Source organism: Cebus imitator, unplaced genomic scaffold (genome assembly GCF_001604975.1).
Source record: "Cebus imitator isolate Cc_AM_T3 unplaced genomic scaffold, Cebus_imitator-1.0 Scaffold442, whole genome shotgun sequence".
Taxonomy (NCBI): Eukaryota; Metazoa; Chordata; class Mammalia; order Primates; family Cebidae; genus Cebus; species Cebus imitator.
Genome location: NW_016107757.1, coordinates 50,562 through 66,093, shown reverse-complemented (window position 1 = coordinate 66,093; position 15,532 = coordinate 50,562). Strand labels below are relative to the sequence as shown.

Genomic DNA, 15,532 nt, shown 5'->3' with positions numbered 1-15,532 from the left:
TTTTAATATGATATTTGCTTTGGAGAACTTAATGCACTTTAATTAAGATTAGTAACATTTTTGCATCCCTATAAATGTGTTTTTAGAAGAAAACCTGCAGTAAAATGTTTGCAGTAGAAGTCACACCAATGAACTACAAATTCTTCCAAAAACAGTCTTCTACTGACATCTAGTGGTACAATGTAATAAAGATGACTATGTCATGAGAGTAATTTCATAGAAAAAAAAATCTTTGTGGGTAGAATTGTTTATTTTACTATCATCTACATTTCTAATTGAAAATCTGGGCATTTGATCAAGTGTATTATCTTGATAATGATAACACTGAGCTTCTTTATACTTTCCTGTATATAGTATGCAATTCCAACCTGAACCTCTACAATTATTTGTGTATTGACTAAGGTGTTTGATATTATTATGCAGCATATTTCTTTTCCTCCCTGTCTTTTTTGTCTCTATTTTATGTCATAATTTGCCTTAGCACAGAACCTTGCAAGTAGAGATTCAGCAAATATAGATTGATTTATAGTGCTTATTTTGTCATTTGCATAGATTAAGTTGAAAAGTCTGCATATAATGTACACTTGAAAATAAAAATGAGACTTTGTACTAGAATATAATTTGATTAGGATAAATGGATTTTTATTTTTCTTCCTTTGAAGAGATTTTCTGCATTATAAGCTGTGGAGAAGTAAAATATATTTAGTCCATGGATATTTTCTTTACAATTGTTTCCTGTATGATTGTACCTAGTCTCATGCATTTAAATACTACATTTAAACACTACATTTAAACAAATCAGACCTCTTCCTTGATCCTTAGACTTGTACAACCATTTGCTTGCTTCCTCAGCATTTCCATTTAATTAGTTAACACACATCTCAAACTTAACATGTCCAAAACAAAAGTTTTGATTTTCTTTTTGAAACTTCCTGCCGTAGTATTCCCTGCTTTGGTGAGTGACCATATTATCCTGCCATTTGATCAAACCGAAAATAAATTCAGTAATTTGTAAATTTTCTCTCTTTTACTCCATGTTTAAACCATTGAGAATTTCAGCCAGCTGTACTTCTCTCCTCCTTCTACCTCTGTGATCTAGTTGACCATTATTATCTTTCCCCTCCTAATTAGCTTCCTTGCTTCTAACCTTGCCCTCCTGTAAGTGTACCTAGCAGCCCGTGATTTTTTGTTTTTGAAATAGAGCCTAGCTCTGTCACCCAGACTGGAGTGCAATGGCATGATCTTGGTTCACTGCAACCTCCACCTCCCGGGTTCAAGCCCTACTCCCTGCTACAGCCTCCCGAGTAGCTGGGATTACAGGCACCTGCCATCCTGCCCGGCTAATTTTTGTATTTTTAGTAGAGATGGAGTTTCGCTGTGGTGGCCAGGCTGGTCTCAAACTCCTGACCTCAGGTGATCCACGCCCCTCAGGTGATCCGCCCACCTTGGCCTCCCAAAGTGCTGGGATTACAGGCATGAGCCACTGCATCAGACCATAAGTGATTCTTTTAAAATTTAAGATAGATCTTGCCACTTTGATGAGAACCTCCCAAAGTTCTTACCGTGCCTAAAGGGCTTATGTGAATTGTAGACCACTCCCTCTCTCCACCCCATTGCTAGAATCTCATTCCCTACTACATCCCCCTCCTATTTTGCACCAGCTACAGTCATCTACTTGCTTCTCCTTACATGCCAAGCTGACTCCACATCATGGGCTGTGTACTTGATTACCTCAAACGGAAATGTTCCCCTCTACTCACTAATGTTTCTGGTCAGATTACCAAATTTTACCTCTCAGAGAGGCTCTTCTCTATGTAAATAATAAAGCCTGACTACGTCACCGTTTCTCCCCTTGCAGCTTTCTTTTTCCTATACCAATTATCACTGTATGACATATTTACTTTTTTTTTTTTCGAGCTAGCTGAGATTTTATTTTGGACCAAAAAAAAAACAAAGCCAATTGAATTGTTTTGCAGCTGGAGGCATGGGTAAGGGGGGTCTCCAGGCAGTGAACTCCCCGCGGGTGGGCTGAGGGCTAGGGCTGAGCGTCGGGTGGGTCTCCCGTTCCCTGTGCTCCCCTGCACAGCAACCTCCCTCCCGGGCTCTGGGGCAGCCTCAGGAGGGGCAGGCTGGGAGGGGCTGTTGCAGCTGTTCACTTGAGCAGGACATCAGAGGACTCGGACACCAGCCTCCCATCGCGGGTCTCAATCTTCTTCACAACCACAGCCTTGGTGGAGCTGGTGCGGCTGAAGGTGGAGCCCGCGCCAGAGCCAAAGCTGGAGCCCAGGCCGTAGCTGAGGCCGGGACTTGTGAGGCCCCCATAGGCAGAGCTCAGACCACCTGCATAGCCGCTGGTGGTCTTTGTGTGGATACTCATGTTCTGCATCCCAGACTCCAGCCGTCTCTCCTCGCCCTCCAGTAGCTTGCGGTAGGTGGCGATCTCGATGTCCAGGGCCAGTTTGACGTTCATCAGCTCCTGGTAGTCACGCAGCTGCCGTGCCATGTCCTGCTTGGCCTTCTGCAGGGCTTCCTCCAGCTGCTGCTGCTTGGCACGAACATCCTTGAGTGCCTGCTCCCCGCGATGCTCAGCATCTATAATGGTGGCCTCCAGGGAAGCCCTCTGGCCTTTGAGGCCCTCAATCTCGGCCTGGAGCCGGCTGATGTTCCGGTTCATCTCAGAGAGCTCAGTCTTCGTACGCCGCAGGTCATCCCCGTGCTTCCCAGCCAGCTTCTGCAGCTCCTCATACGTGACCTGGTATACGCTCTCTGCCTCAGCCCGGCTGTGGTTGGCGATCTCCTCGTACTGCGCCTTGACCTCAGCGATGATGCTGTCCATGTCCAGGGAGCAGCTGTTGTCCATGGACAGCACCACAGAGGTGTCGGAGATCTGGGACTGCAGCTCCCAGATCTCCTCTTCATACAGCTGCCTGAGGAAGTTGATCTCGTCAGTCAGTCCTTCCAGGCGAGACTCCAGCTCTACCTTGTTCGTGTAAGCTTCATCCACATCCTTCTTGATGAGGACAAATTCATTCTCCATCTCTGTACGCTTATTGATCTCATCCTCATACCTGTTCTTGAAGTTCTCCACTAGCCCCTGCATGCTGCCAAGCTCAGCCTCCAGCTTCAGCTTCTCCTGGCCCAGAGTCTCCAGCTGCCGCCTCAGGTTGTTGATGTAGCTCTCAAACATGTTGTCCATGTTGCTCCCAGCCGTTTTCTGCTGCTGCAGGAGGCTCCACTTGGTCTCCAGCATCTTGTTCTGCTGCTCCAGGAACCGCACCTTGTCGATGAAGGAAGCAAACTTGTTGTTGAGGGTCTTGATCTGCTCCTTCTCCTGGGTACGCACAACCTGGATGTTGGGGTCCATGTCCATCTTAATGGGGTTCAGCAGGCTCTGGTTGATGGTGACGGCAGTGATGCCTCCCATGCCTATGCCGCTGGCCCCAGCATAGCCTGCATCCAGACCACCGCGGAAGCCAGTGCTGCTCACTCGGGAGAAGCTCGAGGAGCTCGAGCGGGCACTGGGCCCACTCGTGAAGGAGCGGCTGCTGAAGGCCCTGGGGCCAGAGGTGGACACCCTGTAGGATTTCTGGGTCACCCTGATGGACATGGTGGAGGCAGGAGTGGAGGCAGGCGGGCTGAACCAGGGAGAGATTCCAGAAAGCGGAGAAGCTGCTGCTTGCCATATTTACTTTTTTATGTATCTCTTTCCCAACTAGAATGCCAGCTCTTCGAAACCAGGAATTCTTTATTGTTCACAGTTACTTCCTCAGAATGTAACGCAGTTCTTATACATGGTGGCCATTTAGTTAATATTTATCGAATAAGTTGGTGAGCCTTAATACTTAAATGGAGAATATGATTTGATTTACATTATAATAATGGAATCCACAGAATAACGAGGAACGTTCTAATGGAGTCTGTTTTGTTTAAATCTTTATATCATATTTTCAGCATTCAACACGGATTACAGTTGTTAATGCTGATAATACTCTTGGTCTCAAAATGTGGGGCCATATTACTAGCTTAAAGATTCTTTTTATGGAAATAATTACTTTTTGGTTCTTTTGACATAGACATCTGACCTTCAATTACATTAACAAACCTTATACACATGAATGGAAAGAAGAATAGCCCCTTTTGAATGCATGCTAAGACTTTATCAATATAAAGTGCTTCCCACAGAGTTCTGCTGAAAGAACTGAACTTCCCTCATAATGAAATTGCAAATTCATTTGTATATGTTCTTTTTATATTTGAAAGCTACTTTTTGATGTTTTGGTCTGCAATTAAATTTATTAAGTTCACAAATATGCAATTGTGACTAGACCAAGTTACTAGAATTCTTCTTCCTTTCAGCATAGCACAAAGATAAATGGCTGTCTTTTAACAAAAACATACAATAGCCAAAATTTGTTCCCAGATATACATAATCTTTTAGTCAATCTATTGCCTTCTTTTTTCCAGTCTATAGACCCCTTAACCTGCTTCCTTACCATCTTACCTATCTAGATTATGGGTTTTTAAATTACTGTAAAACACTTTCATCAGATGGAAAAAGATAAGTTTAAACATTTTAATTTTTAAAATTAAAAAAACATTAATTTTTCCATGCACATTTTATCTTTCCATCTGAGTTATTTTGCCTTTACCCCTATTCTGTGTAAGGTAGATAATTATGTAGTATGTTAGCTGAATTCTGTGTTTACATTTCTCACTGGTAACATGACCAGGAGGTAGATCATGTTGCTTAACTGAAATGAGTTTTTAAGTGTTTTTTTTTTTTTCTTATAACAAAAATGGGATACATGTGCGGAAAGTACAGGTTTGTTACAGAAGTATACATGTGCCCTGGTGGTTTGCTGCACCATTGACCTGTCCTCTAAGTTCCCTCTGCGCACCCCCCACATGCCAATAGCCCTTATGTGTGCTGTTACCCTCTCTGTGTCCATGTGCTTTCAATGTTCAACTCCTACTTATGAGTGAGAAAATGTGGTGTTTGGTTTTCTGTTCATCTGTTAGTTTGCTAAGGATGATGGCTTCCAGCTTCATCCATGTCCTGGCAAAGGACATGATCTCATTCCTTTTTATGGCTGCAGAGTATTTCATGGTGTGTATGTACCACATTTTCTTTATTCAGTTGATCATTGATGGGCATTTGGGTTGGTTCCAAGTCTTTGCTATTGTGAATAGTGCTGCAATAAACATATGTGTACATAATGTCTTTATAGTAGAATGATTTATATTCCTTTGAGTATAAACCCAGTAATGGGATTGCTGTGTCAAATGGTATTTCTAGTTCTGGATCCTTGAGGAGTCACCATACTGTCTTCCATAATGGTTGAACTAACTTACATTCCCACCAACAGTGTAAAAGCATTTCTATTGCTCTACAGCCTCGCCAGCATCTATTGTTTCCTGACTTTTTAATAATTGCCATTCTTACTGGCATGAGATGGTATCTCATTGTAGTTTTCATTTGCATTTCTCTGATATCAGTGATGTTGAACTTTTAAAAATATGTTTGTTGGCTGCCTAAATATCTTCTATTGAGAAGTGTCTGTTCATATCCCTTGCCCACTTTTTGATGGAGTTGTTTTAAAACATCTCTAGGGATGTGGATTAACTTATTTTCTCAGATTTTGTGCCGCCTCTAATACAAATATATATAATTTTAGTTAAAATAGATTTCTTAAATTTTTATGCATTTCCTTTGTGACCTTTCATACAGAAGACATAGAGGAAGAATTGCCCTATTATATTTGAGGCTTAACCCTGTACCTAAGAATATCCAGTGTCTTTATAGATTTATTCAAGGGATTTTGACAATAGATACTCAACACCCCCCGCCTTTTGTTTTGAGATGGAGTCTTGCTCTGTCACCCTGGCTGGAGTGCAATGATGTGATCTTGAATCGCTGCAATCTCCACCTTCCGGGTTCAAATGATTCTTCTGCCTCAGCCTTCCGCATAGCTGGGATTACAGGTGCCCACCACCACACCCAACTAATTTTTTTTATTTTTAGTAAAGACAGGGTTTCACCATATTGACCTGGCTGATGTTGAACTCTGGCTTCGTGATCCACCCTCCTTGGCTTCCCAAAGTGCTGGGATTACAGTTGTGAGCCACCACACCTGGCCTTCAAAAGCTCTTTGTTGAAGTTGATCATTCCTATAAAGAAGAACAAAGACATTGAATAACAGCAGCTGGATGTTGTAAAGCCAGCACAGTAATGTCCCCATTTTAAGATCTTGTTTAAATTTTTTTTGCAAATCTGAGACTCTTTTTTTCTTAATTACCATGTAATTTGAATCTTGCCCAGCTGAAGAGAGTAGACTGTTTCAGGAGGATGTATAAGAAAAAAACATAACTTTTAAAGTCAGACATTACCCTCCAGCCCCTGAATTCTGGAATTCTGGCTGCTAATAGTTTTGTGACCTAAGTTATTGCTTTTTTTTTTGAGCCTCTGCGTAGCAGTGGAATAGAGAAAAACCTCTCTTCATAGAGTTTAGTGATATGATTAAATGAGACAACACATATAAAGAGCTGAAACTGCCCAGCAATAGTAAGCACTCAGTAAATACCATTTGGAGTCCTCTCTTTCTGCTCTCCCTTTACCCCAGCTCTGTTCTTCATGCTCTGTGATCTGTTCTAATTGAGCTTAATCAGAAATTAAAACTGTTGAACTAAACTTGAAACCTTTTTGTGTCTGTTAACTCTATATTATGAATAGTGTTCATTCACTGATTTAATAGGTAGGATGAAGTCAGGCCTTGAATTGATCTATATATTACACCCAGCAGGTGTATGTGGTCTTTTTCTTCTCAGCAAATTAGTCCCCCAGGGATTTGTAGAATGGAGAATGCTCTACTCCCAGCCCTCATTTTAAGTCTGGATGGAGATCTTAGATTTACTTAAGGCTGTCTTCAACCTGAGAGCTGAGCTCTAAGCACTGTTAATGTGACATAGGAAGGCATTATCATAGTAATCATTTTCGTAAGGTAACTTGCTTCATTGCTTGTTGCTCTTTTGACCATTCATAATGTTTAAATTTTTGCCTTAAGAATTTCATCTTTTAAAACATTATTTTCAGAAAAAAAAATCTAATAGTTATATAATATACTACTTATATCTAAAAATATGTTATTTTATGATCATAAATTCTTATTGTTTTAGATGCAAAGATGGTTTGAAAGGATTTACATTTTCTGCACTTAGGTAAGTAACATTTATTTTCATGTTGAGAGAGAATTTACAAGCTAACTTAAAAAATTATACATAATTACAATGACTGTGTACTCAACTTTTAAACTGAAAATAATTTTAGAATTCACAAAGATATTTCCAAGCCTGCAGATAGATAGCTCATTGAAAGAGTAATTTGTCAGATTTTTTTCCCCCTAAAAATTAATCAGCTACTTCTTTTGGGCCTATTATATGCTTTCTACTGTGGGGTGTTAGAAAAGAAATGCAAGAACTCACTTCAGGGAGCTTGGAAGGACAAAGCTGCACTTGAACAATTACCGCAAAGTTAAGTATTTAATTGTGTGGTACCAGATTATGGGTTTGCTTTAGGGCAAGACTCATGCACTGTCAAACAGATTCAATTTTAAGCATAACTAGAGTCTTTTTTTTTTTTTTAAAACCTCATAGCTTATCTCTTAGCATAGCAATTGGCATATGGTATATACACTGTAGAAATGTTGGTTAGCATTAGCATTATATTTTATAGTTCACCAAGAATTTTCACAGATAAGAAAATTGAATTTTTGCAACGGTTCTGTGAGTTGTGTATTTTTATGCCCATGTAACATGATCAAAAAGCCGAGGCTTAGAATATTTGACTAGTTTAACATCACACATGTTAACTACATATACTGACTCCGTACCCAGTGTTTGTCTAGTTTATATCATGAATGTTGCCTGTTTTGTAATCTGTAAGTTCTATGGATTAGATACTTGGTGAGATTAGTAGTATGATTTTTACTAAAAGTATTGGAGGGAAAAATTAGGGAAAGCTTCAATACTAGCAAAAGTTTTTATATAATTGTCTCAAGGTTATTCTAAGGATCAAATGAGTTAATACTTGAAAAATATTTCAAACAGTGGCTGGCATATAGTAAGTACTCAATAAATGTTGGCTATTATTTTTGTTACTATTCTCATAGATGATATGCCTTAAACTATACTTTAAGGCTAGCTCTCGATAACTACAGGGAAGAAGAAGTGCGCTCTGGGTGGAAGTGAATAATATTAGCAAGAGAGTGAAAACTGTAAACATGAAGTACGAGGTAACAGTGAGAAAATGGACTTAATTTTGGTATGAAAAGTTTCTATTAGGAAATATATTTTTTTATAATATAGAGTAGGGCCAGATCATGGAAGACCTAGGGGTAAAAAAAGACAAACCTGGATTTGATAATGTCAGCAGTAGGGAGCTACTGACGCTTTTTGAGCAGGGCAGTTGACAGTGTTTCAGAAAGAATTGTCTGGCTGCAGTATTTGGGACATTAAGAAGAGAGAACCAGAAGATAGAAAGACAATAAGGACTATAATTTGGGTGACAGTGGAAGGATTAAAGAGAAGGAGAAAAAGGTAAGACTTGCAATGAATGAAAATGACAACCAAAGTGTCTGAAAGAAGGTGTTATTAACAAAATCACATGGCATGCAAGAAAACTGGTTTGGGAGGGAACAAATGGAGTCTACTGTATGATATCTTTGGTTGTAAGAACTCTGTGGGAACAATAACTTTCTAACTCATAATACACAACAGTAATTTTTTTTACTGTTATTTTTCAGTAATAGATCATGAAATTTATTAGAAAATAAAGTTTTTGTTATTGCTGTTACATTGACTAGAAAGCATTTTGTATTAAGTTTAAAATTGATAACAAAAACAAAAGTTAGGTTTTCAAAAGCAAAGGAAAAACTTAGTCTTGTTTTCCTACATCTCCTTAGACTCCCAGAATTCTTGCAAAAACTTAAAATGTGTCAGATGGTTTTGTGTCTCTTCTTCAAATCCGCTTTTAACAAAGGGCAAGTTTGGACTATTTGCACTTAAATTTTCTCTATATTATGGAAAAATATCCTAGAAAAAAGTTTATTAATTCTTCCTAATATTTTTGTTGCTAAAGCAAGAAAATTGTTAAATATCGTGAATTATCATGTTTATTTGTATATCTCCTTCCACTAAGCAAATTCTGTTTCATTTTAGTACTGTTTCATAATCAATCTGCAGTGTGGTGAATATAGATTCAAGAAATGTAGCTATTTCTTGAATTTATGGTGAATGTGAATTCACCACATTGCAGATTAATTAATCTCAAACTTACAAAGTTGATTCTCAGAAGAATGTTACTAAAAGCCAAATGTATTTTTTATTATCAAATTTTATTGTCAAAAAATAATGTGAGTTAATGTATGTGCTTCTTGTAGGCTTTCAAAAAGTATTATCTGACATGTAGTTCCTGCTGCCTCTTTGTAGTCCTGGCTGTCCTGATTTTTATTGTAGACATATGCTGTAAATTTGTAGCATGTCAAAAGTGCAAAATTTAATATTAATTACAAAGGGAAGTGGAAAGAAAAATGCTTATTGCAGAACAATTCAATATGACTTCCTGACAGTATTAAACTTTGGTGAGGAAAAGATACTCAGTGCTTGATACATTTGAGAATGATGAGATTCAAATGAATACAATTGTAAAATGGCTTAAGGAAGTTCTCATCTCATACAGATCATAATAGCTGTATCATGAAAACATACGTTGTTCACGCAGAGGAAAGCTGTCCTCTATCCACAAAGGACAAATATTTACAAAGTACACCAGTTTAATGTCTCCTAATTAGACATAGACTAAAAAGCTTTAAAATATTAAACTTTACTTCAGGCCAGGCACAGTGGCTCACACCTGTAATCCCAGCATTTTGGGAGGCCAAGGGGGGCGAATCACCTGAGGCCAGGAGTTAGAGACTAGCCTGGCCAACATGGTGAAACCCCCCATCTCTATTAAAAATACAAAAATTAGCTAGATGTGGTGGTGGGCACCTGTAATCCCAGCTACTTGGGAGGCTGAGGCAGGAGAATTGCTTGAACCTGGGAGGCGAAGGTCGCAGTGAGCTGAGATCACACAGCACTCCAGCCTGGTGACAGAGTAAGACTCTGTCTCAAAAAAGAAAAAAAAAAAAAAGCAAATAAAAAAACTCTTCAGTTCAGCACCCTTTTAAAAAATCACTTGTGTTAGTCTGATTCTCACACTGCTATAAAGATACTACTAAAGACTAGTTAATGTATAAACAAAAGAGGTTTAATTTACTCAGTTCTGTTTGACAAGGGAGGCCTCAGGAAACGTACAATTATGATAGAAGGCCAAGGGGAAGTTGTCTTCTCCTTCACAAGCTGGCAGGAGAGGGAGAGAGCTAGCGTGAGGAAGTGCCACACTTTAAAACCATCAGCTTTCCTGAGAACTAATTAACTATCAAGAGAATAGCATGAGGGAAACTGCCCTCATGATCCAGTCACGCCCTACCAAGTCCCTCCCTCAACATGTGGGGATTACAGCTTGAGATGAGATTTGGTTGGGAACACAGAGCCTAACCGTATCAGCACTCCTCAACAAGTGTGAGATAATACAGGAGCTGCAAAGCTAACATTCATTGATAGATGTATTTAGTATACATTTATTCTGCCCCGGATCTTGTACTAAGTGTTGAGAATACACTGGGGAATGAGTCAGATACAGTCTCTGTCCTCAGAGAGGCCTTATGGTCTAGTGGGGAAGACAGTATTAATTATAATTGTCCCAAATGTTGCAAAAGAGAAGTGTAGGTTATCTCAAGAATATATTTTAGGCAGATCTAACCTAGTATTTTTCCCCAAGCGGTGGATAGGAGCAAATGGAGAGAAGAAAGCAGGGAAGTTGTACAAAATTACTTATAGACTAGAAAAACCCACATGTAATAATAGAAGTTAAGGGTTCTACAATTCGCAACTTAGTAATACTTTTTTTGTTCCCGTGGGGATGGGTGGAAAGGACAGGGTCGAAGGAAGGAGCATTTAAGATGGATTTTAAAAGACAAGTAAGATTTTTAGAAAAGATACAGGGAAGAATGATTCAGATAAGAAGAGCAATACAGATGCATGGTTTATTTGCAGAATGTCAAGTAGTTCATTTAATTGTACATAATAATCGCTCCTATAGTGAGTATTTACGCTTTCATATTCTGTGCACTCACTCTGCAGCTGATACTGCTTTAAGTGTGAAGTTTGTATTTAATTCAGTAGGCCATAAGCCCTTGAAATTCTTTAAGGATATTTGTCGTCAGTTCGGATATGCACTTTGGGAAACTTCCTCTGGAAATTGTATGTAGGCTGATTTGAAAATTATCTGTGAATATAGATAACAGTAAAAGTCATGAGAATAGTGTCAAGGACACAACCTCGGGAGAAAAGCGAGTGTCAGACTCTGAAGGGGGCGCTAGCCTGATTCATCATAGTTTAAAACATAGTTAGGAATATATGTAGCTTAGTGATTAAGAAACCAGACTTTAGGTCAGACAATTCTGGGTTCAAATAATTGATGATAATTAATTGGTTGTAGACAAGATACTTAACCTCTCATGGGAATTGTGACACCTATAGTGTTGTGGTGAGGATTAATGTATCAATTAATATTTGTAAAAGGCTCAGTTGGCACTGTGCCTGTCATGTAAGATATGCTCAGAAAATGCTAGCTGTTACTATATTCATTCATTCATTCAATATGTATTGATTAAATATTTACCATGTGCCAGACGCTGTGCTAGATGCTGGGATATAATAGTAAAGAAGATGTACATGGTCTCACAGACCTCACAGTTGAGTAGGGGTAGACTGCTAAAATGGCACATACCTTGCTGTACTGGGGGTTAATTGGGGTATTCTAGCACAGAAGAAAAATTACTCACTGATTTTGGCCTAGGACAGGGTCAGCTTCTCCAGGGAAGTAACCTCTAATCTGAAATAGTCCTAGCCAAAATAGTAACATATTATGAAAGGTATAAGAGAAACTGTTATATTTGTTCTGGCATAGTTTTACCCTTGTTGCTGATAACAGCAATACAGATCTTAAACTCTTTATGTACACCCACAAGTAAGAAACAACTTCATTTGAACACCCACAAGTAAGAAACAACTTAAACACCCACAAGTAAGAAACAACTTCATTTGAACTGATAGCTACCAAAGATGCACAGCTGCCATCTGGTGACAGACAAACCCCTTGCATACCCCTTGCGATTTGATAAGTTAGATATTTTACCAAAGTTGTCTGAACAGGATAGGTTGCAGTTGTTGGTAGTAACAGCTTTTTCTTTCTTTCTGAGTATTTACAATTCCATATTCTGTTTGTCACAGGTCTCAAGTTACAGATCTTTTTTTTTTTTTTTTTTGAAGAGACAGGCACTTACTGTACTTGCTATATTGCCTAGGCTGGAGTGCAGTGGCATGATCATAGCTCACTGCAGCCTTTAACTCCTGAGCTCAAGAAATCCTCCCACCTCAGCCTCCCAAGTAGCTGGGACTATAGGCCTACACCACCATGCCCAGCTGATTTTTATTTTTTTTGTTAAGGTGGGGGTCTCACTCTGGTGACCAGGCTGTTCTTGAACTCCTGGCCTCAAGTGATCATCCTGCCTCGACTCCCATAATGCTGGGGCTACGGCTCATCACTGTGCCTGGCTCAAGTTCCAGAATTTTAGTGTATTATTATTGATCCTGTTCTGTCTGCATTTTACTATATTTTCTGAAAGCTTGGAAGGTAGTATTGCCTTCGGAAAACTTAGTTATTCTTTATATGAGCCATGACTCTTACAGGATAGGTGTAAACAGTGATACTGAAATCTCTGAGAAAGGATACTTCTTGAGGGATATCTAATGGTGATAATACTTTCTATTCATTGACTTTGGAAAAATATAGTCTAGCTTTGATGAGATAGGAATGATATTCTTTTCTAGATATTTTTGTTTTTCCAAAGAAAAGTAAGTAGATTAGAATAACATTGATTTTTTAGTGAAATAATATGAGGACTTGGGGAATCTTGACTGTTTTCTGATTCCTGTTCTATAGTGGCCTCTATTTGCCTGTGTGTATACAGATGACCTAGTGTGCTGCAGCTGTTGATGACTCAAAGTGACATTAGGTATAAATGTTGAGTTTTACTGTAAATGAGAAACTCATTCAATTGTAACTATTAGCCAAATATAAGAAAAAATGTATTATTTTTGTGATTTAAGAGTATTCCCAAGTCCACCTGTTTCTTTTGAAAAACTCTAAGCCATATGTTTAAAGAGCCGCGTCCTAAGTTCACGGGTGCTTCAGAAAAGTGCTGTGCTGTATTTTACTTGCTCAATTTGATTTTAAAATACCTGCGTTTTCAAACAAATGACTATTAAATTTTTTTGAGTATTCAGATTTTGAAAGTCTGTTTTTCTTCATAGGATGATTACATTTTATGTAAATTATGAAAATACTATTTCAAATGATAAGATACTTGCCAAAGTGTGTTTGTTTATAAGCGAAGTCTTTTTCTTTTTTCCATCATTGATTTTTTTTTTTAAGTGAAAAAATGCCTCACACTGTGCTCTTTTCTTTAGGTTCATTGTAGGGAAGGAAGAAATTCCCACACATTCTTTTTCACCAGAGGCAGCATATGCAAAAGTGGAACAAAAGAGAGAGCAAATCGAGGAAAAACCCAGAAGAATGAGTATGATTGGTCTACTCAGGAAACTCGTGGATTCAATGTGAGCTTTTCATCTTGATATTTTCATCCACTTTGTCACTGTTTCATATGATATTTGTACCATGCCAAGGTATTTTTGTTTTTTATTCAGGTAATGATGATCATTTTTCACCAGAAACTGTGGGTAGAATATTGTAAAAGGCACACAATTGCAAGTGAATATTATTTATTATTTCTGGCAAGACTGTAGACCATCATATGCCTTTAAAATAGGCCTGCATAAAATTGGAATACTTTTGTATTTCAAACCAGGCAAAATTACAGGAGGCTGTGATGGAGAACTTCAGAAAACTGATAAATATGTGCTGATTTAATGTGCCAAGTATGGAAAGAAGAAAGCAAAATTCCTGAGAAAAATTCAAGAAGATTAAAGAAAAATAAGGAGCAAACCTTAAGTAAAGGATATTTTATAAGAGTGAACATTTTTAGGGTTCTCAAACTGAAATGTTTGTATTTGTATATAATAAAAAGAAGTTTTCATGTTTCATATAAATTTTCATTTATATTTCTAGTATAGATATTTAAGAAAATTAATAGTTTGAAATTAGATTATCAGCCAATAAATAAAATATTGGTAGTGATACTTTAGAGAGGGTGGAATGAGTAGGCAGTAAAGTTAGGGGATCAATTATAGCAAGGGTGCCCAACCCCTGGGCCGGTACTGATCTGTGGCCTGATGGAACCCAGCCGCACAGCAGGAGGTGAGCAGCAAGTCAGCGAGCATTACCGTTTGAGCTCCTCCTCCTGTCACATCAGCAGTGGCATTAGATTCTAATAGGAGCACAAACCCCATTGTCAACTGCACGTGTGAGGGATCTAAGTTGTGTGCTTCTTATGAGCATCTAATGCCTGATGATGTAGGGTGGAACAGTTTCATCCCAAACCTCCCTCTCCCCCGCCACCCAGTCTGTGCAAATTGTCTTCCATGAAACCTATCCCTGGTGCCAAAATGATTGGGCATCATTGAATTATAGGAAACTGAGTTCCTTTAAGAAATTAGAAGACATATGTTTCACTCTTATTTTCCCTCTACCAGCATCATAACTTTGGACCAGAGATTTAACCAATGTGCATGTCCAAATTCTTATCTGTTAACTGGGGTTGATGATCTCTATTAAGGATTGCTGTGAGCATTAAATGAAGTAACATCTCTGAACTTGTCTGACATAAAATATGAGCACAGAGTGGGTACTCAAATTTTTATTGAATTTAAAGATTTTGTCTTCATCTTAACATATACCACATCTAGAAGATAACAGGAATAATTATGGTAGTTGAATTTATTAAACTAGTTCAAAAATAGGTATGGGTTACCTCAGTGGAGGAAAGGGAGAAAGGATCCTATTAATGGAAATAATTTCAACAGGGTTCAGAGGGGAGTGTAAAGAATGAATTACATGGGTGAATAATGCCTTGGGCATCTGAATTCATCAGGTCATGGCAGAACATATCAGAGTAGCCTCAGTGGGCGCATTGGAATGAAAGCAGATGCAGAGTAATACAGAAGCAAAGCAAATAATACAGGAGACCGGCAGTCCATGACCTGGGAATCCATTTATATGAAGTGACTAAGAAAGACTAATTGACAGTACAGTTGATAGCAGATTTAACTTCACTAGCAAAGAAAGTTTAGGCCAGGCATGGTGGCTTACATCTGTAAAACTTAACCCTTTGGGAGGCTGAGGTTGGAGAATCACTTGAGGCCAGGAGTTTGAGATCAGCCTGGGCAATATAGCAAGACTATGTCCCTAAAAAAT

At 38.6% G+C, this 15,532-nt stretch overlaps 2 protein-coding genes across 2 annotated transcripts in view; one reads left to right on the top strand and one right to left on the bottom strand.

Annotated features, from left to right (window-relative positions):
* TMEM135 (transmembrane protein 135) overlaps positions 1-15,532 on the top strand; it is a 250,550-nt gene that overhangs the window by 216,118 nt on the left and 18,900 nt on the right. Inside the window, exons 7-8 of the mRNA XM_017510614.2 lie at positions 7,174-7,215; positions 13,630-13,776. Of these exons, the coding sequence (XP_017366103.1) occupies positions 7,174-7,215; positions 13,630-13,776 (189 nt within the window). The remainder of the gene's footprint in view (positions 1-7,173; positions 7,216-13,629; positions 13,777-15,532) is intronic.
* Positions 1,902-3,622, bottom strand: LOC108290725 (keratin, type II cytoskeletal 8-like). The gene has a single exon (XM_037732154.1). The coding sequence runs from the start codon at positions 3,605-3,607 to the stop codon at positions 2,153-2,155; it is 1,455 nt and encodes a 484-aa protein (XP_037588082.1). The 5' UTR covers positions 3,608-3,622; the 3' UTR covers positions 1,902-2,152.

Coding starts and splice junctions, on each gene's coding strand:
- LOC108290725 (XM_037732154.1), bottom strand. CDS start 3,607: ATGTCCATCAGGGTGACCCAGAAATCCTACAGGGTGTCCACCTCTGGC.